Source organism: Aquila chrysaetos, chromosome Z (assembly GCF_900496995.4).
Source record: "Aquila chrysaetos chrysaetos chromosome Z, bAquChr1.4, whole genome shotgun sequence".
In the NCBI taxonomy this organism is placed as follows: Eukaryota; Metazoa; Chordata; class Aves; order Accipitriformes; family Accipitridae; genus Aquila; species Aquila chrysaetos.
This window is the reverse complement of record NC_044030.1, coordinates 53,018,920-53,044,209: the sequence shown is the minus strand read 5'-3', so window position 1 is coordinate 53,044,209 and position 25,290 is coordinate 53,018,920. Positions and strand designations below refer to the sequence as shown.

The following is a 25,290-nucleotide window of genomic DNA, read 5'->3' as shown; positions in this document are numbered from 1 at the left end:
GCAGCGCCATGGATGGGGCTATCCATACCCCAAGTCTAATGCCTAAAAGGTTTTTCAGCAATGCGACAGGTGTATGCAGCAACACCCCGGGCCAAGGAGCAACAGGGCACTTCCAGCACTGCTATCTGCGCGGCCAGCACGTGCCTTGCTATCAGAGTTACAGCAACTGGCTCAGCTAGCAAGCTTTGCTTTTTAAAGAGGAGGAAGAGGGTACAAAAATAAAAAATTTGGGGGGGGGGGGGAATCAGCCTGCCTGCGATAAAACCTTTTTGACGAGTGGGAATAACATTCTACCCCTGTTAGAAAGTGATCTAGGGTCACAGGGCTCTGGAGCCTATTTTTCTTTTCCCTTTTTTTCACTTTTTCTTTTCTCTTTTTCTCCCCTTTCCCTCCTCTCCCCCTCCCTCTCCTCCGCCCCCCCCCCCCCCCGCCCCGCGAAGGAACACGCTGTTCCGCAGTCCTGCCCGGCAGTTCCCGGGCGGGGGGCGCACTCCCCGCCGTGCGGGGGCGCCCCGCCGCCGCCGCCCGGCCGCGCCTCTTCTCCAGGCATTACGGTAGGAGGGCCGCGCCGCGCCTCTTCCACCTGCCAGCGGACTTTAAAGTTGCAGCCGGCCGAGACGCGCGATGACTCGGGTCCTGGTGCCGGGGGCGGGCGGCAGCTGCTGCCGGTGCGCATCGCGTCGCGGTCCCGCCGCCGGAGCGAGGCCGGGGGTCGCCCCCCTTCGGCTTAGGGGGAGTTTTTCTCCGTCGCCCCCGCCTGCCTGCTTTTGTCTTTCCACCCGGTGGCAAAGGAGGGCCGGGGAAGGGCGCGGGTGGGGCGGGGGGTACTGGTTCGCCCAGGAAATCCCCATGTCTGCGGCGGGTCACCTGCGCGGCTGGGCCGCCGGCCCCGGCGCTGCCGCGGATTACCGCCCCTCCGCGCCTCTGCAGCGGCCGGACGGCTGCGGGTAGAGCCGGCGCCGCCACCTCGGGCTCCTCCGGGGCAAGCCATGGAGCCCGGCGCCCCGCCAGACCTCCGCGACGTCGAGCAAAAGCTGGGGCGCAAAGTGCCGGAGAGCCTGGCGCGGCCGTTGCGCGGGGAGGAGCTCCCGGGACGCCCCGCCGCCGGCGCGCCCGCCCGCGGCCCCGCCGCGGCCCCCGGCCCCCGCCGCCGCCGCGCCGCCGCTCTGGCCAGGCTGGAGACGAAGCTTCACCTCCTGAGGCAGGAGATGGTGAGTAGCCGGGCGCCGGCCGAGGGGCCCTGCGGCAGCGCTCGGGGCGTTCGCAGCCCTCCCGCACCGCCGCCTCCCTCCCGGCGGCACCGGCCCTCCGTGGGCAGCGCTCCCGGCAGGGTCGGAGCGGGACGGGGGCGGCTTTCCCCAGTGCCCTGCGAGCCGTCCGCGCCGCAGGCAGGTGGTGCTGCCCGCCCCCGGGAAGCCGACGCGGCCTGGCGTCCCTCCGGTCCGGCCACGCCGCGGGCCGGTGCCGCCGGGGCGGCGGCAGGGAGGCCGCTGCCCCGGTGAGGAGGAGGAGGAGGAGGCGGTGGTGGCCGTTCCGCTGAACGGCGTGGGGGGCGTGTAACGTGTGGGCTCTGTCTCGCAGAGCGGCCGCTCGCCGTTGGCTTCTCTTCCTCCGACAGCTCGTTGAAAGCGCTGAAAGCTGGTGTATCAATAAACAAAATAATGCACGAATCTCTTTCTCTCTGTTGTAAGTGCGTTTTCTGCATCACACCTGTTTCCTGCTGTTGACTAACACCTAAAGAGACGCTGGATGTTTTCAGGCTGAAAATTGGCCTGGTGTCGGTGACTCAATTTCTGGACATTGGTCTTCAGAGACTTATGTAGTTCCAAACAGACTGTGCAGAAGATGCACAGTAGTTCTTGAACAACTATTTGGCTGAGAGGGGTTTTTTTGCCAGTCATCTCTGGTGGGACTGTGCTGTATTTAGTTCAGAACTTCTAACTTGTTTACAGCCTTAATGCAGGTGCTTGTCCTACTTTGTATGTCACCATCTCAGTAAATTTATTTTTTGATGATGCCGTAAAACTGGCTTCACTTTTTTAAGGCAAACCAAAAAAATGCCCTTTGCAAGCAAGTGAGCAAGCAACTAGTGAACACTCAGCAGATATGACTCTGACAATGCAGAGTACTTCAGATGTGTAAGCATAGTTGGCTTCCATTTTTATTAGGGTGTAATTGTTATGTGAGGTCCCAAAAGACTCTTTTGGGTAGCAGTTCTTTCCATAGCTCTTGCCACTAAGCTTATTTGAAAACAATATGGAATTTGATCTTGTTGGGATGAGTATTTTGCTGGCAACGTGTTGAGATGACTTTATGCAACTATCTTGGAACTCAGCCATTCTCAGCAAACAAAGCAGTCTCATCCTATGTGAACAAGTATAATGCCATGCCATCAGTCCCTGTGCAACCTTACATATATATATATATATCTATATGCAAAAGGTGGGTGGGTTTTTAAGAGTTTGTAAAGAATAAGCTTGCTAGGGGAAAATGGAAATCAAGAATGGATATTCTGAGAGTTAATAGCCAAGATGATGACCTTAATCTTGAGAGGTAATTTAGAAATTACACTTGCTATTGTATGACTTCATGTGATTTAAGAGATCTTCACAAGTCAAACTATCAAGGTATTTTAGTGTAATGACCACTGTGAATTTCAGTTTTAACACTAAGTTCCGCATTGTGAGCATATCTCATGTTTATTTTTCAATTTTAAGCTTGCACAAGGGTTGTAGAGTGACCTGCAGGTAGCTTATAATGTAAAACTGTTAGGGATGTTGGACTGCAAAGGAAACAAATAAGGTAGCCAGAGTTCTTGGGACGACTGTCTAGAAGTGTCATGACAGTTAGGCCTATTAAGGGGGGTAGGAGGGGGAGAGTGACTTGCCCTCATTACCTTTTCCTTTCAAGTTGGTCTCTTCACCTACTTTACACTTGCAAGTTTCATGTCACAATCTTCAGTTTGTCTCTTCTTCCCCCTGCCACCCAGTTTCCCTCTTTTTCTTCCCCAACCTCAGCATGAGCATGTTTTAGTCCCAACATCCTTGACCTCTCCTGTTCTTTGTCACTTCAATGACTGACCAACTGACTTTCGCATCTGAACTCATTGCTCATGCTAGTAAGGGGAGTTCTGTTACGTACCTCTTCTCATTTGACTTCTAGTCTGTTTATGCCCATTAAACCACGAATATAACTATTTGTAAAAGGTGAAGTATTGGTACTCTGTCTATATCTTTTTCATGCTCTCAGCTGTCTTCTGTAATCCAGAGTATGAAAGTAAACCATCTTCCTGGGGTTTTTCTCTACTTTCTTTAGTGACTTAAGGATTTTCCTCTATCCGTAAGGTTTCTTCAGGTTCTTACTCTGTCACTTTCCCCTCTGCAATTTTCTTTGTGACATTTTACAGATCTGATAAATTTAAGAACAATAACAGGTAAAAATCGCACTATTTCTATATTTGTTTCTCTTTTTTAATGCACATCATTCCTAAAATGAAGCCAAAACTTCTATCTAGCTTCTTATTTCACACCTCTTTGTAACATTCTTTGGCTTCGTTGCAAGACCTAAGAAGCCTTGAGCATGTAGAAAAGTAGTTTATAGCTGCTGCAGTAGTAAACAGATGCAAAAAATGGAAAAGATTAGAAGTTTAGAAAACCAAGTGTCATCCGTCAAGCTATCTTTTTCTAGTTGTGCTGTGATGGCAGCTTCTGCAGCCCACTCACTGAACTTTGGACAGACACATCTGTGCTTTTTTTGCTTGCTTTCTTCAGACTTGAGACAAACTTTTTGTAAGCATTTACAAAACAAGGTTATTCAGGCTCTTCTTTTCTAGTCACGTATGAAAAGCTTGACACTGGTTACTCTGGTGACCTCTTGATCTTTGATGCTGAGCAGTACTGTCTCATCTTCTTGTATTCTTGTTTCTGTAAATGAAGATATTTTGGACAGATGTAGCTATTTTCAGTTTGTTGGGTTTTTTTTTTAAACTTTGCTTTATATAAATTGTGCAATTATGCAGCTCAATCTCTGTCCTTTCCCACAGCTATTGTTTGTCACAATTACTGTGCCTGTGCTGACAAATTTCAACTAAATATGACAAACAAAACAATTTTATAGATACTGCCTTCATATGTTTTGACTTACCATTGTGTTTAAATCATGCTGATCCCAAAGCTCTTGACTGTGCTAAGGATGCATTTTACTGTTAAGTATATTTTCGTCTCACTTTCCAGTTCATAGCTACTATAAAATACCTCTGTGTTCCCCAGACATCCTATTGTTTGTCCCCTGATGGTAAAGAACAAGGGAAGCATACCTGAACCTGTTTGTAATGCTTGGGCATAGACACCAGACCTTAGCTCAGGCAGCATATAATCCTTCCAGTGACCAGAGTAAATTCAAACGTACAGAGTGGAAGCAGATGGAAGTTTTCATTCATTTAAAACTGGAGGGCCATCTCCTTTCCTGTCAATGCACACTTTGTCTTTCCAAAGGAGCTGATCTTCTGTTCTTCCATCCATCTTATATATGAGAAGCTAGTACTTATCTTGCTTCAGAACAAAGTAGCAATATCTGATGGACTACATAGTTCTGAGGAAGAGAGAGGTGGTGGAAACTTTGAGAACTCTCTGTCATCGAGTTGCCATGTCCTTGGGCTGGAAGAGCGTGAATGAAATGGTGGAAGTGATTACTTCTCCTGTGTCATCTACTGCAGGGGAATGTTAAGAGATAAGCATATTATCATGTCAATATTTGACTTGGAAATGCTGGGTTTGACTGTGAGTTAAAAGCACCTGGCAGATGGGTGCTGTGTGTGTCTGGCAACTGTACATCTGCTGGCTAAAGGCCTTGAGGCTTGCTTCTTGCTTCTTCAGATCCTTTTGCTGTTTGTAGTGTATGGTTCTTTTCCCCTCAAGCCTGGTTTTGCTGGTGGTTACTGGAATCACACACAAAGCACCATGGAGTATCTTTCTTGAAATACGGACCTGCTTGGCCAGACCTCCTTCCCATTCTTTACCTTCATTTTTCCCCGCCAAGGCCATGTTGGAGACTGTGTTGGATCCTGAAAACCTCTGAGGCATAAGGCCATGAAGTAACAGGAGAAGCAAGACGTAATTGCCAGTGTGGGTCAAAATGCTGTGCTCTGGTCACTCTAGGATGTGATAAGTACTTCCTAGTAGCCAGTTGGCCCTTGATTCAGCGTGAAATTTGTCACAGTGTTAATGTTAAACCCTTTCCTCCTGTGGTGTTTTAGGTGGAATCTTCCATTGGGGGATTAATAATAACCCTTTATAGCTGCAGCCCTGTTTCTGGTGTGTCCTTCTCCTGAGGTCACAATTCAATACATATGACTTCAACAGCTACACACTGCAATAAATAATCAGTGAGGTTCGTTCTGCAGCCTGAAATGATACTGCTTCAAAGCCTCATTTCTCCTTCATAAGTTCTCAGGTTACTCAAAGGGAGATTTTCTTAACACCTGAAGAAAAAGAGTGTGGGGTTTTTTTTTTTCTTTTAATTAAAAAATTTCCCAGATCAACTCTTTATTGCCTCTTTGAAAGCTAAAAAAGTTAAACAGAATATAGTCTGCATTACATGCAATAAAAAAATTAGCATGCTTTGCATAAAAATATTTCAGGCAGTAAAGGTAAACTGTGTCTTGCAAGTGAGGGGTAAATGGCAGTGCTTGTACTTTTAGATGCAATTCCTTCCAGTGAACGCTGTTGAGGATCAAATATTGTTAATGAGTCTGAAGGCCAAACTGGGTAGTCTGACTGCAGCAGTTTTTAGGGTGAAGAGATAAAGAAATGGAAACAATCCTATTGCCAAGAAGCGGAATGTGTCAGATTTAGGCTAAAGCTATTTGAGATAGAGACATATTCCTATGCTCTCTCATTAGTTGAGTTTTCTACCCCTTTGCTCTCCTAGTTCTATTTTAGTATAACTATTTTTAAAAGGCTAATTAACATGGAGCCCTGACAAAATGAAGCAGAAGTGAAAGAACTTTTACTGATTGGAATTAGGACAAATATGACCATTACAATGCCAGTCCTTCTCTTATTATTTTCAGGGTTTTTTAACATATCCTTAGCCTGTAAATGAAGGTGCAGGTTGGAGGGGTGAGCTGCTGTAACTCTATTCTACCAGCTCTTAAGTGTTTTAACAACTTCAAATTTTCTTAGATTTACTAGATCCACAGTTGTGGGGGTTCTGCCTTTATTAGTTTCTTGAAAGGACCTTTTTTAAAAAGTCAACAACTATGACTTGAAACATGGCTTTAACACATGCTGTACGTACAGGCTGCTACATTCTCTGTTTTGTATGATAACATCAATTGACTTAATTGAAGCCAGGTTCTGGTGCAGTGTGTCTAGTCAGCAGTGCAAAGCTGTGTATCAGATGCTGGTTTTCTATTAGATTAATGGGAATTTTTGCTTAAAAACTTGACTGAAGATAAAATCTTAAATATAAAATTACTAGTGGGTAAGCCTCAAGTCTGTGTAGGAGGGTTTGATTAACCTTGGTTTCTTACTGAGAAGTTGTTCAGTGAATCCCTAAAGTGAGGCTCTTAGAAGTAGAAAGAAGGCATACAGAAATAGAAATTAACTTACTTCCCCAAGTCCTCCTGAAGTTCACTGAAAGAGCTGGTCATCTTGGTTCTTGCTAATGAGTTCTCTCCTTTATACCCTGCAATTTGCGTGATGTGGAGGAGTTTGTCATTCTTACATATAATGTAAGTTTGGGCAGTGATATCATGATACTCGAGTTAAAAGGGATTTGTAGATTGATCCTTAGGGAAAATGATCAAATCTAGTGAGAAAAAATTGCAACCTAATTATAGTACCAGAACTTTGCCAAGTTTTCCATCTTTTCAGGCCATCTTTGGAAGGATGAGGTGAGCAAGGATATTTAAATTAATGCATATTTAAACACATCTTTTGACTGGTAAATCTCACCCAGTGCCTGGCAAAAGGAATTGAATTGTAGAACATCTCCACGTTGCACTCAGTCAGTGCTTATGGCCATTCTCATTCAGCTATAGCAGCTGCTGTAGGGTTTAAGTACCCAGGAAGTACAGATGAATATGTGTCTGTGAAACACTGCTGATACCTTACCTAGGAGCATCAGTGTGAAATTCTTCAGTACACATGCTTCTGTCTTATGTATGGATCGTCACAGCAGTGTCAGGGATACTTCACTCAAGATTTCCAGTTAGACTGCCTGTGTACAGTGAGACCTTGCCAGCCCTTATTTCAAAGAATATTTATTATCATTTCATGGTGTTTCTTTCCTGATTACTCTGCTTCAAGGGGTGAAGAAGCATTTTGGTTTAGAAGTTGCTTTTTAAAGTCTGATTGCTGACAACTTGTAATGAAAAGACATGAAGACTAAACCCCTTCTGCGTGGAGCTCTACAGTTTTAGTGACTTATAATAGCTTTTAGCAATTAGATTACAAACTTTCTGATGAAATCAGCAGAACAGCATGATTTTCATAGAATAGCCTGGGATGGAAGGGACCTCAGAAGATCATCTGGTTCAACCTTTCATGGGAAAGGGAGCCTGAATGAGATTATTGAGCACCCTGTCCAATCGCATCTTGAAAACTTCCAGTGATGGGGACGTCACCACATCCGTGGAGAGGTTGTTCCAGGGGATGATTGTCCTCACTGTAAAAAAGTTATTTCTTATATCAAGATGAAACCTATCATGGTACAACTTATCTGTTGCCTCTTGTCTTCTTCACATGGCTCCTCATGCAGGGAGAGCCTCCATCCTCTGTGTAGCAGCCTTTTAAGTACTGAATACTGTGATGAGGTTCCCCCTGATATTTCTCTTCTCCAGGGAGAAAAGACCAAAATCCTTCAGCCTTTCCTCATAAGACAGGTTCTCCAGCCTTTTGATCATCATAATTTTGTGTGGATACTTTGTTTTTTGTGGATACTTATGGCTAACAACAATTAAAAACTACCTTTTGTGTGTGAGCAGGAAAAACTTGAAATGCACAATACCAAATACTTAGATTGAGCAGAGGTGATGGCCAACAAGTGCATTTCTGCTCTTTGATGCTTTTATTTTTCCAACAGTAAATAGTTAAAGAAAAAGAATACATTTTCAGTTAATTTTTTAAAGGTTACAAGGTCCTTTGTTCTCTGCCTTCAAGCTCAAAACCTAGTAAACTTTCCACAGTGGACATGTTTAATTCCTGCGTGTTTAATTTCTGTCCATGTTCTGGAAGAGAGGCTGGATACTGGAATCTGGAGCAAATGAGGATGAAGTTGTAGGAGTAAAAAGACAGAGGATCTGAGCTGTTGAAAAACAATTGGAATTTAATTAGGGCGCAGTTTCTCTCTTGGATTTTCACCTGCATTTACAACCATGGAAGTTGGGCACCTTTCATGCAAGCAGTTCCAAAAGATGGTTCTCAGATTACTGTTGTAAAGATTAAGAGCTCTGAACAGAAAATTATGGGTAATCTCATAATAAAAGGGGAACATTTTGTTACGAAGGCAGACTTGTAGACTTTGTTTTCCAGCCCTCACTCTCTTAAGTGGGCCTGGTAGTTATAAGCATTTACCTGTGGTGGATTACTTTTTGCCTTCCTGCCAGTTCTCTGTGTTGAATTTTGGCTTCGGCCACCCACTTATCCTTACTGGTGTGAAATGGGAGCTAGTATCTAGTAGGGCAACTGGAGCCTGAGATGGCATCAGTGTATCATTTAGTTTCTTAATTTGAGAAGTCTGTAACTATTTGGATAGGAATGCTAAGGCCACCTCAGATCAGAGGATCTGTCCCCTACACAGTCTGTGAACTTCTGTACAGATATTTTTAAATTCTTATTGAAACACAGGTAAGAGGCAGTGCTTGAAACTTTAGCAGTTTTTGTGTATGCAAACCTTCTGTACTGGAGATATATGGGAAAGTGATGACTTTATAAGCTGTGGTGACTCAGAAGTAGCTTGACCAAATACTGCTCTAAAATAACTGCAACAAAAATGGCTTTTTGCAGGCTTTTCAGAAAGCTATTACATTATTTACAATGCTGAAGAAACTGTTAATTGCAGCTGTTTAAAGCAACTAAACAAGGAGGCAGGAGAAACTTGAATTTGGACTGAAGTGTGAGGGTGTCCATCAACACAGAAGTTCTGAAGAGCAAGATTACCCAGTTTTGCCCGATTAGTTTACTGAATGCTTGGGGCGGTGTTGGTGGGGGAACAAACTAAACACTGTAAGACTTTCATATATCTGGTTTTCTTGCTAGGAAAGTCTGGATGTATTTTGGTCACTTAAGCTGTTCTGTTTTGCTGTCCTGTGGCCTTGTACATTCTGTAGTTGTGTACAAGCACAGTTTTGAAATATCACCTTTGTCATTGGATAACTTCAGTTAATGCCAAAAGGGAATCACAGTACTAAGAATTTTAAACCTGTGAATCTTGATCTTTTCAGACACTTAGGAAAACATTAACTTTTTTGTTGCAGATGGGATAAGTTGTTCAAGGACCAGAGAAGGATTGGAGAGAGAACTGAATAGGAGTGATTGCTACAGAGTTTGAGGAAGAGGTTGAAATATTTGTTGTGAAATATATGGCTGCAATGAAAGCCAAGGAAGAGAATAATAACTAAAGTAATGAAGTTTCTTTGATGTAGAAGGCAAAACATTCCTGCACATCTGTACTTCGTAGTTAAGGATATGACTGTGAGGGGCTCTTCCTTTATCAGGTGAATGGCTACAAACCAGATCTGGCTGGGAAGCCTTCTGTGCCTGCACTCACCGTAGTAATGCTGATTATGAATTGGTAAGCCTCGCCCCAAGGGTAAGCTGCTTTCTGAACTTGATTTTACTCTGTAACCTGATGTACAGAGCCATGTGAGTATACAAATGGCCTTAGTATCCCTAGACCCACCTATGCTCTTATTTTGAGTCTATAGCAAGCTGTAGCTGTGCTAGGAGTAAAACCTAGAATGACAGAGACAATATTTTTCTGTGTCCGTTGAAACAGTTGCATTGTAATCCACATGGTATTGCTATTTGTTTTCCTGTAGTAGATACGTGTCTGGCTAGGATACTTAATTCAGTAGTTGTTGAATTCACAGCTATGTAGTGGCTTCTGTCAAATTAAAACATTACTAAGGATTGTGCCTGCAACATGTCGAGATTGTTTTGTAAAGTAACCAGTATTGGAGGATGTGGTTTGGAGAAAGATTTTAACTATACTTACAGAAGTCATCTTCCTTCTTTTTCACAGCTTTTAACATGCTTTCTCTTTGTTGTCAGTCATTTACAGCTTAGGTGTCAATGGATGTCTTTCCATGTCTGTCTCTAGTGAGAGCTGGGTTGTGTCCAAAGTGAGTGGGCCCAGTAGGTACATCCTGAGGTGTTCTCATCAACAGTTCTGCAAAGCTGTTCAGCTACGTGCCTGAGCAGTTTGCAAGCTTCAAGAGATGCCTGACTGTGTTGGGGAGGTATTCATGATAACCAACCGGAAGGAACCCTAGTCTGGAGGGTGACCAAAATAAGTGACCAAAATACATCCAGAGGGTCTGTAAGCCACCTTGCATTACAGCTTTGAAAGGTATAAACAACACAGCTCATTTTTTTTCAAATCTAGAAGCATATTCGGATGGTCAGTTATTTCAGAAATATCTTGTGATGTGTTCCAGCGGCAAGTCCCTCTGGCTGCCTGCCTGCAGATAAGCATGTGAAATAAAATGTGCCTGAGGATTTCCCATTCAAAGTTGCTCCAAAGGAGGTTTCCCTCCTTCCATAAGAGGAGATGAGAGGACACTAGAGAGTATATATGTCAGGTGTTAAAGTTAACTGCTCTGTTTTGTCAGAATATGCAACCTCTCCCAGAGCTTCCATAAACATGGAGAAGAGCAATACTGGCATAGCTATGCAACCCTGCTCTCAGCCATCTAATCCTTCTCCTTCTTCCCCACCAACCTGGCATTTCTTAATAAGTACTTTTGTCAAGGGAATGGTATGGCACATTTTTTAATTAACAGGAAACAAACTAGCTAAGCTGCTAGGAGAAGTTATCTGAAGATTTTGTTTGCCATGCTGTAAAATAAACTCGCAAGACTGTATGGCCCTGCTGGGTGCAGTGCCAGGTGAAGTGAAAACATTTAGTGCCTGTAAAGCAATGTTAAATTGCTATTTAACTACTGGGAGTTTCAGATTTTATAAATACTTTACTGGCTTATTTTGTAATTTTGTTCACTGTTGTTAGATACCAGCTGCATTCATGACTAAAATGCTTCCAGAAGGAGAGCCATTTTACTGCATTGCTGCTTTGGCCATGAAACCTACCTCTCTCTAGATACAGAAGGAAGCATACATACAGGAATTATAATGTAAGAAATGTGTTGAGTGTTTCCAAGCTCCCACATTTTTACCCCAAGGTAGAATCAAAGTTAGAACAGCTCTGTTGCTTTGCATTTTTCTGAGTGTTAATTTTTTCTGTCTTCCTACAGAATTTCCACTGGTTTAAAGAAATGTTCTATCTGAAAATGGTTGTACTTCTTTTTGTAACTCAGATATGTGCTTATGAGACATAGTAAACATTGGACATGAGTCTCTTAATACTGAGTGTTTGCTGAAAAGATTTTTTAATTTACAAAGCTTCAGATTCTGACCTTGACCCTTCCAATAATTATAAATGACTAGGAAAAACAGTCCTGAGAGCAAGGAGGAAACTGTGAAGCATTTCTGTGTAGGCAGAAATAGGATCTGCATTGGTTTGCCACCTCTTCAGAAAACCAGTGAAGTGAGTATCTAGCGTCCTTCCTGGGATGAGGCTAACAGGTAAGTTTGGAAGGGTGCCTGGGGAAAGCCTGTCCAGCCACATTGCAAGCCTGAATTTGGTCTCTAAGTTTGGCTGCTAATACAGACCGTTTTCTCTGATGGGCAAAGCCAAACGATGTGTGTTTAGAACAAAGTACATGATGATAAAACAGTAGCAATGTAGTGGTTTTGTGTAGTTTGGTACTGAAGAATCCTTTCCATGGGCAGGAAGGTTTTCTGACTAACAGAATTTGGATGGATCTGTGCAAAAACATGACAACTTCGAGATGTCATTCAAGGAGTCATTGTAAACCCTGACTTTAGACTATTGTTCTAGTCTTCTCAAAACTATACAGTTATGAGAGGAGCGAACATGAAGCCAGAGGAGTAATTTTTAGAGGACTTCTCCTGATCTGTGGATGCAAGTGCATTGGGGATTCACAGGGCCACTTCAACCACTGTAACCGTTAATGGGCTATCCGTATGCTGTGGAAGAATTGTGCTGTACACTGAAATATTTTAGTCTCAAGTGGTGGCCTGTGGCGGGTTCCTAGTATTACAGGATTTGTGGGAGAAAACTGCAAATCCTGCAAAAGTAGAGGAGAAAGCCTTTTTGCAAGAGTAGAGCAGCACTACTAGCATGCCAAAGCAACAGTAATTTTCTTCAAATGCCCATGGAATTTACATACTCCTTCATTAGCACCTAGCACTAGTTGCTGTGACTGGAGCAGTGGAGTGGAGGCACAGTTGCTTTTTTCCCCGTAGGCAGATGAGGTAGCTCACAGTGACCATCAATTCATAGAGCTGGTTATGCATTCACCAGTGCAGACCAGCAGTCCTCCCATTTCAGAGGAAAAAGAAATGGAACCCAAACAACAATATGATGTTTAAGCTTTTGTCATTTCTCTCCTTAATTTCTATTAATTTATACTCTGTTGAAGTTAAATGACAAAATTACTTCAGAAGAGCCCTAACCAGCCCTTTTCAAATACAGCTGTACTTGTCTAGTCCAACTCTGTTGAGTCCCAGATTTCCTTGCCTAGTTCTCCCACTTCTGAGGTCACTCTTGATTATTGGCAAAGCCATATTTGTCTTTTCCTAGCCATCTGGTGCAAGTCTTGCACCTTATTTCTGCTCCCCAACTAGCTTAGTAGCTAATATTCCCTCAGTAGAAGGAGAAATGGGAAATACAACCAATGACTGTGATTCCTTCCCGCTCTATTCATACCTCTGGTAACTGCATTGATAGTTATGATTAATATTCTTTGCTGAACTAGGATCAAGCCACACTGCCTCAGTAGTCTGCTATGTAGAAATCCTGGCTAAGAGCAGGTTTAGATATAAAAAAAGCAATATGACATCAGCTAGAGTGGTGTAAGAGAAGCTGAGGTTGGCACCACATGGTGTGGATGATGGTTATTGGTCAGACACAGGATCGAATAATATGGAAAGACTGGTGCCTAGAGTGACTGGTTTTGCCCTAAAGTTTACAGTTAATGACTGATTACTGCTGCTTCCTTCTCATGAGATGTCCTTGGCTAGAAGCATAGGATTTCTGTTTATTTAATATATGCTTTCAATTTATTACCTGGATAATCATGCCTTGTGACATCCAGAACAGATTACTGCAGTGTGTTCTGTAGGAGCCAAAGGGGCTTTTGGCTTTTTGAGCCAAAAGGGCTCAAAAGCTGCAGCTAGGACAGCCTGCAGCAGCCTGCTTGGCTAGTTGTGTTGGCCATATTCAGTGTTTCAGCTTGCTAAAAATGGTTCTAGCTTCCTGTTCGCTTCTACCTTTTTAACTTGGAGATCCCAGATGCAGGTTGGCTGCTAGGTGTTTGATACCTTCTTAGTGGGTGAGAAAAAACTAAAGTAGTTAACTATTTATAGATATCTGGAAGTTTGGAATGGTATTTTTGGTTGAAAGACTCAAAATAGACAACTTTGTTTCATTTTATCTGAAAGATCTTAAATTTGCTAGTACATTCAGATAGGCACAAAGCCTGTACATGAACTGTATTTTAGCAGGATGGTGATTACACTGATGGCGAGATTTGGATGAAGTTTTTCATTTAAAAGAAAAAATAAGGCTGAATCTGAAAAACACACAACTTCAAATAGTGAACAGATTGAACTCCAGGAAAAAAAACCCAAACCTTATTTGATACGGTGTTGACTCATTTTTATTCAATAAGTTCGAAAAGATTTAGCACTGAAACATGATGTTCATAACTTTTTCATAGGGAAAAAAACCAGTGATTAGCATATTACTTTCTAAATCTATTAAAGCAGTTCTAAGAGGAAATGTGATCACTTATAATTACAAGGCTATCTTAAACTTCCTTTTTATTCTTATTCAGATAAACCTTCAGTAAATAGGATGGGAGTTTGCCGTTAGTAAAGATTTGGTTGTTAGATTAAAAGTATGCTTTTAAAAGGACCTACCCCATCTCCAGGGCCAGAGAATTATTACTAATGGAATCCCATGTTGAATTCTGGGGACATTCAGACAAAGGTTTGAGGTTTTTTTTAATCTTATGTGTCTCTGCAGTGGTGTTGTGAAAGCAGACTTGAATTTCAAGAAAGTTCAGATTTGTCTCCAGTAGTAATATTGTTGTGTCTCAGTTCTGACTTAATGAAACAAGTTGGGGGGGAGAGGGGATCCTGATTTTTTTTTTTTTTTTTTTTTTTTTTTTTTTTTCAAAATAGTAGTGAGGAACACTGTTGTCTCCGTAAAAGCAACATTTTCAAACTTTGGATATACCTGTAAGCAAAACCCATGATCTTCTTTCACTTTAGTGAAATTAATTTTAGTTCTATGCTTTCGAGCATACTTACGCAGGCCAGTATTAAAACTAATTAATTTTAAAGGGATAAGCAGGTCTGGAGTGCTTCTTAACCAAATGTAATTCAGAAATGAACAGATATTTTGTCTGTTCTTTGCACTGTATTTTTAAGAGCATGTTTTGGTCAAGACAAGCATAAATAAGGCAGAGAGTGAAATGCAATGGAAAAAAATCTAGATATTATATTGAGCCCCAGTTCTGTCTCATGTTTGTGCGGAAGACACATGAAGTCCTGTGTTATAGCTGGTGTCCAGAAGATGTTATAATGATGCTGTGATCGTCCATCTGCTGTAACACTTTCTGACACCCACAGCTGATTGTTACTGCTGCATATTGACCTGAATGTTTGCAGTGGTATTATCTTGTCTGTCAACATATGTGGGTCCATAGTATGGATTTTTCTGGACATTTTCACCTCTGTCATAGTAGATACATTTCTAAGGTCAGACGCTGCTTTTATGACAGCAGTATGGGATATTTGGAAATATTTAGTAAAAACTTCCCATAGCATTAGAAGCTTTTTGCTTTTCTGAAACCCCTACAATTCCTCACTGCTCCCTTTCATGTTCATTCAACTAAGCTTTAAAATAATCAGGACCTTCCTTTTATATTCATTCATCCTTCTGAGGCTGGATGTTTCTCTCTGAATTCTGTGGTGCTTCCATATTTAAAGAGCTGATTTAGCATTTATTTTATTTGACCAGGAGGTGATGAAATAGGCACTTAAGTAACTAACCTTTATTTTTTTCCCTGCTATTTGCTCTGTGATGTATAGCATGTTTCTCTCTGATAATCTTTGTCATAGCTACTTTGTAGGTATTTAAATTGTTTCTTCTTTTTCACAGTAAAATAAAAAGATGGCCAAAAAACTAAAACAAACAAACAAAAAAAGATTCTTCCCCTGAGAATTTTGTGTTATGCTTAAGCATACAAGATGCCTCAAATAGTATAATGCTGAAAAAAGGAATAAAAATTGTACCCTACTGAGTGAATGATTCATCCAAATCATTGAGATTTTATTAGGTATTAAAGCAAATGGCAGGCTGCCTACAGATACTCCACAGAAAAGGATCATGCACATTTCAGGGAGGTGGAAAAAGGCCTTGAGATCCACTTTTTTATTATAGAGATAATGTAATTAAACTATTGCACAACTTGGTGGTATGTTTTTTCCCATCAAGTCTAAAGGAGATCAATTAGTATGTATAAAATTAACATATTAAAATAGGGTGTTGTAAAAGAAATGTAAATCACCAATACTGTGATTTCCTATACCAGATGATAACAATACTAGCATAATATTTTGTTCATATATTTGCAAGAAATGTCCTTGAAACCTCTTCATTAAATTATTTGCACTCATTGCTTACTGAGCTAACTTGCTCCCTTGTGAAGTTGCTCTGCCTCCTGATTGTGCTGGTGGTGGCTCAGATCTGACATGCCTACTTCCTTGCTTTAGCTAATGGGTGTTTGGAAAACTCTGCTTACAGAAGGAGAATCCTCTTCTGGCTGAGGTCGAATCACACTCTCTTTCTCCTTCCTAGTTAAAAAACAGTGTTCACAAAGCTATGTTATGTTGCTGCCAAATTTTACAGAAGGACCTCTGGAAATATTTATTGTAAGCATTTAGTGCAGGATTGCACTGAACTGCAGCAGGTTGAAACAAGATCATGACTAGGCTAGAGCTTATTTTTAAACTAGCAAGGTAGAGAGCACAGACAGAAACTGAAGACTGAATGACTGCTCACTTTCTGAACAGCTAGGACTTCAGTGGTTGTAATGAATGCTGCCTGAAAATCTACGATGAGGATTTTAACAATTTTGGAGTCTTCAAGAGAGACAAGAGTATAAATAATCTCTTTTGCAAAAGAAGGCAAAAATTAAGCAATCATGACTGTTCTGTAACCTGCCACAATGTTTTTATTCTGACTCGTTATGGAAGTATAGCTGAGAACAGTCAGTGTAACTTGCTTAATTGGCAGAAATAAAGTAGATCAGCAAAGTACAACTCCAAATCAATGATGGGTTACGTAAATTTAGCTTTTGTATACATAGCTTTTGTATGTGCTCCCTCATTGACTGAAGATTACCACAAGCCTAAAAAACATGAGGAAAGAAGTGGAAAAATGTTCCAGCGATACATTATAACACAAGTCCATGCTGAAAGAAATCAGATGCCCAAAAAGCTGTTGATCTACATATGTCACTGTTGACTGAAATTTAATTTAACAAAATCAGTGTGAGGTAAATCATAGTCAGACACACACGACATAATGATGAACACTGGCACACCTACCTTGACTCACTGACAGTCTCATCGCTGCAGACTTTGGTCACCACCTCCATTGTTTATGCATGTGAAGAAATTGAAGAAATGAGAGAGCTCACATACAATGTCAGGTTAGGTTGATTGGGTTAGCTTGAATTATTGTAGTTCCTGAATTAATCCAAGCTAGTTAACTTTGTGGCAGAGTGGATGTGGAGCATTCCCACAAGCAGTTGCAGTTCCAGCTATGGGTTGATGATCCCTTCCAGCTAAGAATAGTAAACCTGGTTCTTACACTCTGTCACATAAAAGCTCGCTGGCTTTTTGACAGGTGATGCTGGAGGTTGCGTTCAAATTCAGAAGTCAGTCTAGGCATTCTGCTTTTTCATCTTGATGCTGAAATACCATTGCCCAAAGTGGCTTAATTCTGTGACGCAACCAATACAAACATCCTGACTCAGTGGGACAATTTTGAAGGAGGCAAGAGGCTTAAAGTCATTCACATGCATATGTACTAACTAAAGTAAGATGGAGCTCATGCACAGCCTATTAATCATCTTGTGTGTTTAAGGAGCAGACATTTGTCCCCTATCTGTCATTTGTGGTTTTATTTTAAACATGTTAAATGGAAAAAAAGCATTTCTTTCACTCACTCGTGTTTAGAAGCTATTGTAATACCATTCTGAGCTTGCTAACCTTCAGGTGGCATGTTTGATGCTTAATGGTGGTTGCTTAATAAACAAAGCCTGTGTGTGTGACCACGCTCATCCCTGTTGTAAACTTGACTCCAAATAAATGATGCTTGCATTCACATATTATGAATTTTGGACTTTGAATAGGTTGCTTATGGTCTTTTTTGCTTGTTATGTATATTCTCTCACAGAATTGGTTAATGAGGGTTTACTGATGAGTTTTACATCCTTTTATAACTGCTTACTAAATTTGTATCTTCACAAGACTCAATAATTCAACATTGCCAGCAAATGTTTATTTTATTTTTCACACTCTAACCTTTCTCCTTGGGAATTAATTTTCTTAGTCACTTTAAAAATTGTCACTCAATGTTTGTAATAGCAAAAGTAACACCAGGAGAAAGTGGAATAAGGTTAGCTTTTGTGAATCAAGAGACTTCTCAGAATTCAAAACATTATTATTATTTGGACATTGATTGTTAGATTTGGTTTTGTTTTGTTTTGTTACATCTCAGATGAATTAATGGAATTCATTATTCCATGGAAAACTGAGGTAATCTGCCTTTAAAAAAATAAAGGGGAGGTGCATAGCTGGGTAACCATGAAGCTGTTTATCCTGAATGACACGGGAAATAGAAGAAATTGAATGGGAAAGTGGAAGGCTGTCTCTGACACACCCTAGAAAAATGAAAACAGCAGTAGCGTTAATACTCCTAAACCGTGGTGGTCACACACACCTGTTTGGCATGGAAAGATTCTACTGTTTTGAAATTCTGTTTGTAAAATGGGCAATAGAGATGGGTATGGCAGTGTTTAACAACAGATGGGATTGGCTCCAGTGCCCATTTCATTCATCTAAACTTTTCACATACTAACTCTCTTCTGCAAGACTGCTCACAGGCTGAACCGCTGAGCGGCTTTCAGTGAGGTACTGTATTTTGCTACTGTTTCTGTCCAGCTTCCATTTATTGTGGAATATCAGTCTAAAATTATACTGCTTTAGAAACACAGATTGCATAGTAGCCAACCCTAGATCAGTGCTTGAGTCCTGCTTGAGATCCTGTGCAGAGCAGAGCTTCTGAGCTGAGTGACTTAAATAGCTCCCTGAATCCATTATCTTCTTCGTTTAAGATTTTGTCTTCTGCTCTGGCTAAAAGATTTGTCTTGAAGGAAATACTTTGTTATTCAGGCTAACTCATTTCTTTTCCTTTTACTAGTGGGCTCTTTACAGCACACAACATAAAGGTGTGGAGGAAAAAATGAAACTAATATCTTTTAAATAAACTTAGGAGTATCTTTTCCTCAGACCACGGTTTATGGTTACCATTAATATCCCTGCAGACTTCCTGTAGTTAAAAGGAGCAGCAGCAGCAGCATGTGACCCCAGGAATCTAAAAGTAATCTGGAGAAAGGAACTCGAGTTGCAGCCAGCTTTGACAGATTAAAAGGATATATTGAACAGAATTTTTAGCTTTGTCATTTTTGGAGGGGAAGGAGACCCACTGTGTTTGGAGCCAACTGGAAGCTATGTCTGCAGAACATGGAGCAGGAGAACACAAGGCTGAATGCAAGTGCAACTTTGATCCAAAAGCAAGGTGATCAGGTTAGGGACAGCTAATGCACTATTTTGGGTGACTGCCAGGAAGCAATAATTGTCTTTGTTAACAGCCCTGGTCATTAAGAGTTTTATTCTAAAACCAATAACCTAGTCAAGTCATTTTTTAAAAACACTTTATATATAAAAATAAGATGAATATTTGTATATATATCTGTGTATACGTATATGTACACAGATGACCATATGTTTGCGTATACACAAATTCTGTTGAATAAATTATGACAATGTTGCACATGTTATTATGGAAGAGCATAAGCAAGGCTAGTTGTTTAAGGAAGAAGTATCTTGTTAGAACAACCGGTATGAGAGGAAGGGAGGCACAGACAGGTGCTTAGGCCAGTTATCCGTTCCAGACTGGAGATCTGGTTGTGTCTGAATGCTAATCTGTTCTGTCCACCTATGCTACCAGACTGCATTACTTGAAAGATGCTGTCACTTTAATTTCACTGTTTTCTCTTGCCATGACTAGCTGTTTGTTAAACATTTAAGATCCTTCCTTGGGGTCTGCACTATTGTGATTATACAAACTAAGCAAAAAGATACGAAAGCCTGTAACCAGAATTTCTTTTTTGCTCTTTTGACAGAATTCGTTTCCTCTGAACACCACAAGTTTGTGGTGAGGACTCATACATACTCACACACACCTTCCCTATGGTAGTGCTGTGCTCTACCTTTAACTGAAAGAGCAGCTGTAGAACCTGTTCTGAAATACCTATATTAGCTATGCACCTGTTACTGTGCATAACAAATGGAGCTGTCAAACATGATGAGATTTTATTGTGTTTAGTCCCTTTAGTTGAACCATCTTGGAACTGACTTGTTTACTCCAACAGTTACTTGGCTTGCAGTTACATAAGTGAGTACAAACTAATGTGATTGTGTCCAGGCTAAAGCAGATAAGAAGCAAGAAATGCCGTAGTGACATTTTTGTGTTATCAAGCAGATGATGAAGTAAACCATATTAAAGAAAGATGACACTTGGTTGACTACTTTTTAATCTTTGCTTTAGGAAAAGCACACTCTTAATATGGGAGACTTGGGACAATATGGTAGCTTGGAGGAGGAGGACTCAAGTATGCAGGAATGCAAAGTATTACTCCCAGTAAGGCTGTTCCACAGAAATGCTGAAGCTGTGGGTGCATTTAGAGCAAAAAATTATTTCCTGTGAACTGAATCTGAAATATATGAGATGTCTACTTTATCTAAAAGGGGCTGTTTTATTAGAGGTGTATTGGTGCTAGCTCTGTTAAACATTTCCTTAATCAGCCTTTTGGGAAATTTGCTGTCTCCAGGCTTGCTTATATTCAGCAAGTTGCTGAAGTTTGTAGTTGCATTTGAGAAGTTGGGTAATTTACTGCTTTCATGACAACCTAGTTGAGTAGAGGAACTGGCTTGAGCAGGAGGGCTACGAAATGGTCAATCTGTTTTCAGAACCTCACATCTGAAACAATGATAGATGGGCGGTATTGTTAAAACTGTGAATGTTAAAGCTATTTTGCACGGTACTGGGTTAGCTATGTTAAATCCTGTGATATTGGATTGAGGATAATTTAGAAGTCAATGTGGGGACTGGGGAAGGATTCTGGGAATACATATGAGAGTTACATAGACAATCTGTTACTAACAAAACTTGAAATATCTTTGTGTTGGATAACTAAGCACCCACCAGCTGCTCACTCACTTCCCTCTCCCCCACCAGTGGGAAGGGGGAGAGAACTGGAAGAAAAAAAGTGAGAAAAACTCATGGGTTGTAATAAAGACAGTTTAATAAGTAAAGGAAAGAAAGAAAAAAACAAGTGATGCAAGGTCAGTCACTCACCATCTTCCACCAGTAGACCGATGCCCAGCCAGTCTGCAAGCAATGGCTACATTGGAAAGACCAAACCCACAGGTTTTATTGCTGGGCACATTACATGGCAGGGAATATCCCTTTGGTCAGGTCTGGTCAACTGTCCCAGCTCTGTCCTCTCCAAACATCTTTCCCAGGCCCAGCCTACTCGCTGAGGGTGCAAAGTGAAAAACAGAAAAGGCCTTCATGCTGTGCAATCACTGTTCGGCAACAGCTGAAACACTGGTATGCTATCAGCACTGTTTTAGTCACAGGTATAGAACACAGCATCATACTGGCTGCTACGAAGCACCCTCACCAGAGCCAGTACAATCTTCTGCAGTATCTTAACAGAATAAAAATACATTAAAATAACTTTTTGAACAACTGTACCGGGTCAGTGTTATTTAGGATGTTGAGAAGTTGGCATCTAAGTATGGAAAGAACCATGTCCAGACTGTACTCGTGGCAAAACAAACAGTCTTTGCTTCCTGAGAATACTGATTCCATTCCAGTCCATTGTGGGTGAACAATACAGGTGCTATATTTCTGTATAATGATTGTGGACTTGGAGAATAGCATAACATGTCTGTTGTCTTGCATAACAGATCTTACTTGTTTTCTTCCTTATTTCTCAGTTGAGTGAAGACATTCAAATTTTCAATATACTGTATAGTCTTTTTTGAGTTAATAACCTGAAAGTTAAGATGTTAGTGCCTTGTGGAAGAAAACCATGTAGTATATGTGTATATATCAGACATTACAGCACACACAATTCTGTAGAGAAGTACACTCAAATTATATACAAGGGAAAGTATTTTCCAAATGCATGTATTAAAGCAGTGACATATCTGCATGTAGTATGCTTGATTAGTACAATTAAAGGATGTAAGAACATGTGATAAAATATGAGACAAATTACATGCTAGACATGGTATCCCTATGAGTTAATTGGAAATGAATGGCATGTTTTTTCCAATGGTTTTAAGCATGCATGCCCTGTGTTGGCACTATGGCAAAAGTTCATCTAGGTGGAGGTCTTACTGTGGAAGTGATGAGACTGAAGTGTGTCTGTTGTGATGTCAAACATTTGGTAGTGCTGAGGTGCTGTTGGAAAAAGCTAGATAGTTGATTAGGTCACAAACTAGCATTATCTTCTTGCAGTATGAATGGAAGTAGCTTTTGGCTCTCCACACTTGATGTTATGGTCAAACCTGGAATCATCTTCAGTTTTTCAGATTGCCTTTTCAGTATTTTTACTTGTTTCATGTGGTGAATAGACAGTCACATAGATTTTTTTTGCCAACACTTGTGGTGTCTCAGATTAAAAGAAAGGAGCAACAAATCAACACATAAGACCCTTAGGCCTCACCTTTATGTGTTATCTCATTGTGGAAATTTGAGTAAAACAGTGGCTTGTAAAGTTAATTTGTTATGGAAAACATGAAGTCCGTTAACCTAAATATATCTGTGAAATGCAGCACTGTAATATTCCAGTGCTTTACCATTAGCACTTCGTGTGTATGCATCAACCACCACAACTAAGTTTGAAAGTAGGACTTTGTGCTTAATGTGTATTATTTATTTAGATATTTTTTGCAAATTGTTGCTTTTTATGTTAATCTATAATAAGTTGTTGACTGTGAACTCATTACCTTCATCTAATATGGGTTTAAATAACTTGAAATTTACAGTTTCAGTAAGTTCAATATTTCAACTCTTAGACATTTATACAGTAGCTTGCAACATAAACTCAGGTGTAGTGTGAATAAAAGTTAGAAGTACACAAGCCCTTTTCCAAATGATGCATATCTGAAAATTTTAGGTTACCCGGGAGCCATAATAAGGATAATTTGGGGTGAATGCTTAGCTGCCTGGATCTGCTAAGTAGCTCACAGTAATTGTAAATGGAAATGGGTTTGCACCATACCAGCTACTAGGAAGACAATTAACTCTATCCCAGCTGAAACCAGGACAGTCTTGCTTCTCTGAATAATGAAAAGCTATCCCCAGAAGTTGTCACAGCAGCTGTGTTTCTCATCTAAATAGCATTGTATTAGTGTGTGTACAAATCTTGTTATTGACTAGTGTTCCTGTTAATGGACTGCTTATGTAGGAGCCTGATCAGGTTCCCACTTGAGCTTCATTGAAAGTATTAGTATAGCAATACTTCTACTTTTTTTTTTTTTTAAATAATTATTTAAATACATTAGTCCTAGATGTGAAAAGTGGATTTTTTCTGTGTTTTATTTAACTGATTTATTGCTTCCAGCCTGCTATTTAGAGTTTGATTTTGAAGAAAATGAGTAATTTTTTTAATCACTTTTGCCTTGTAGGTTAATCTCCGAGCCACTGATGTGAAGCTTATGCGCCAGCTACTCATCATCAATGAAAGTATTGAATCAATCAAGTGGATGATTGAAGAGAAGGCCATTGCCAGCAGAGGTAGCAGTTTGAGTGGCAGCCTGTGCAGCCTGCTGGAAAGTCAGGAGACATCCCTCCACGGCAGCTGTAACAGTTTACAAGACTGTAGTGATGGACTGGATGGAATATCAGTGGGGAGTTATTTGGACACCTTAGTGGATGATGTCCCTGGTCACCAGACCCCTTCAGATGTGGACCAGTTCAGTGATTCTTCTATTATGGAGGACTCACAGCCTCTGCATAAGCATCCCAAAATTGATTCTGATGAGTACTACTGTTTTGGTTAATAAAAAACAAGTTCCAGTAGGACGCAAATGCACTTGTACTTACTCTTTTTCTTTGCTGCTATTTTATTTCATGTGCAAAACCCCCAAACTTCTCTTTGAAGGAAAACATAATATGATACTTTGATTCCATTTCATAACTTTTCTGTTGCTTCTAACACATTTTTTCCTTGGTCATTGGGCTTTCCTTCTCCTGACATTTTCTTCTTCTTAATTTATTGTTGCAATTTTTCTTTTTTTGTTTTAATTTTTTACAGTGCTGTATTTACAGGTCTTTAAAAGTGGTGAAGAGTTTCCTAAGAGCTTTATCTTTAAAATGAGACATCAGGGAATGGGAGCAACAATTTTGTATTTGTTGGCAATAAAATATCTTCTGATAAATACACGTTGTGGTAAATTTTCTTGACTACCAAGTTTGGCCTTTCCAAAGACACTATTCTTATTAAGCCTTAGATCTGAATCTTGAAAATACCTTTACAAAATATTTTTCCTTTTGTAAGAAATGATATTTAATTCTGTTAAACTGTCTTCACTTGGAATATAAAATATCCTGAACTTTTCTGTGTGGGGTTTCTTTCTTCTTGAATGTTCTCATCCTGCTTGTCTAATTATGATTTTAAATTCTGGGCTTCACTGCTGTCTTGCGCTGATGCATTCCAATACTGGAATCTCTGCATAAGAGTATATTACATTTTTGTGTTTCATACCTTTCATTTTCATTGAACCTGTTGTTTTATAGGCACAGTCTGTATCTGTAAAAAAATGAAAGAAGCATCCCACATTAAAAATATCCAATTCTAATAGTTTGGATACTAAGCCAAAATTCTTCAGCAGAGTTATTTTAAAAATGTAATGTAAAGTCTTGACAATTTTTACCTTGAAATTTTGAGGGATGTAGAGGGCACTGGTGAAATATTTTACAGGACACTACATGCTAGAAGGTACGGCCTGTTTTGCTTTTGTATGCACACCCTCATTTTTACAAGTTTACTTTGTCATTACCAAATTCTATTACTAAGAGGAAGAGTTCCCCCTCTGTCTTTTAGTTTCCTGTTTTACAGATAAGAGTTTGCTTTAAGCTTTTTGTGCCTACTGGTACTGTTGAGAGCTATGGCTAGTCATTCCTATTGGAAGCGTCTGAGAAGGAAAAAAGGGACAAACTGCTATCTGGAAAGTCTCTGGCTTTGAGACTCCTCTGGCCCATGCTTTCATGCAGAAGATTAGGAGGCAGATTTTTCTTTTAATTGCTTCAGAATCATAAAGAAACAAGATTTTATCCTTCTACAGTAAAGAAAAAATAAGAATAAAGAAATAGAATTGAACTGAACAGTTTAACAGACTAATGAATGTGTATTTCCAGCTTACAGGTAATGAAAGAGATGTCTATACTTACATATCATTTAAAAGTATCCTGTCTTGCCAAGTCTGTATTCCTACTGCCAGTAAAGCATGAAATTCCCTCACTGAAGGAACTCATGTTTGCCAAGTATAATACAGGCTCCCTATTTAAAATATATTTTACACATTCTGAAGGAATAAAGCTAGTATATGC

The 25,290-nt window shown here is 40.4% G+C and overlaps 1 protein-coding gene across 1 annotated transcript; it reads left to right on the top strand.

The window, feature by feature from the left end:
• Nucleotides 1-554: 554 nt before the first annotated feature.
• Nucleotides 555-24,121, top strand: LURAP1L (leucine rich adaptor protein 1 like). Its single transcript, XM_030005516.2, has 2 exons — nucleotides 555-1,211; nucleotides 23,367-24,121. The coding sequence occupies exons 1-2, from the start codon at nucleotides 990-992 to the stop codon at nucleotides 23,739-23,741; spliced, it is 597 nt and encodes a 198-aa protein (XP_029861376.1). The 5' UTR covers nucleotides 555-989; the 3' UTR covers nucleotides 23,742-24,121.
• Nucleotides 24,122-25,290: the final 1,169 nt, after the last annotated feature.

Bases quoted from the DNA above. Each gene is read 5' to 3' on its own strand.
- LURAP1L (XM_030005516.2), top strand. From the start codon at position 990: ATGGAGCCCGGCGCCCCGCCAGACCTCCGCGACGTCGAGCAAAAGCTG. The intron at 1,212-23,366 runs GTGAGTAGCCGG...TTTGCCTTGTAG, and splicing joins ACCTCCTGAGGCAGGAGATG to GTTAATCTCCGAGCCACTGA.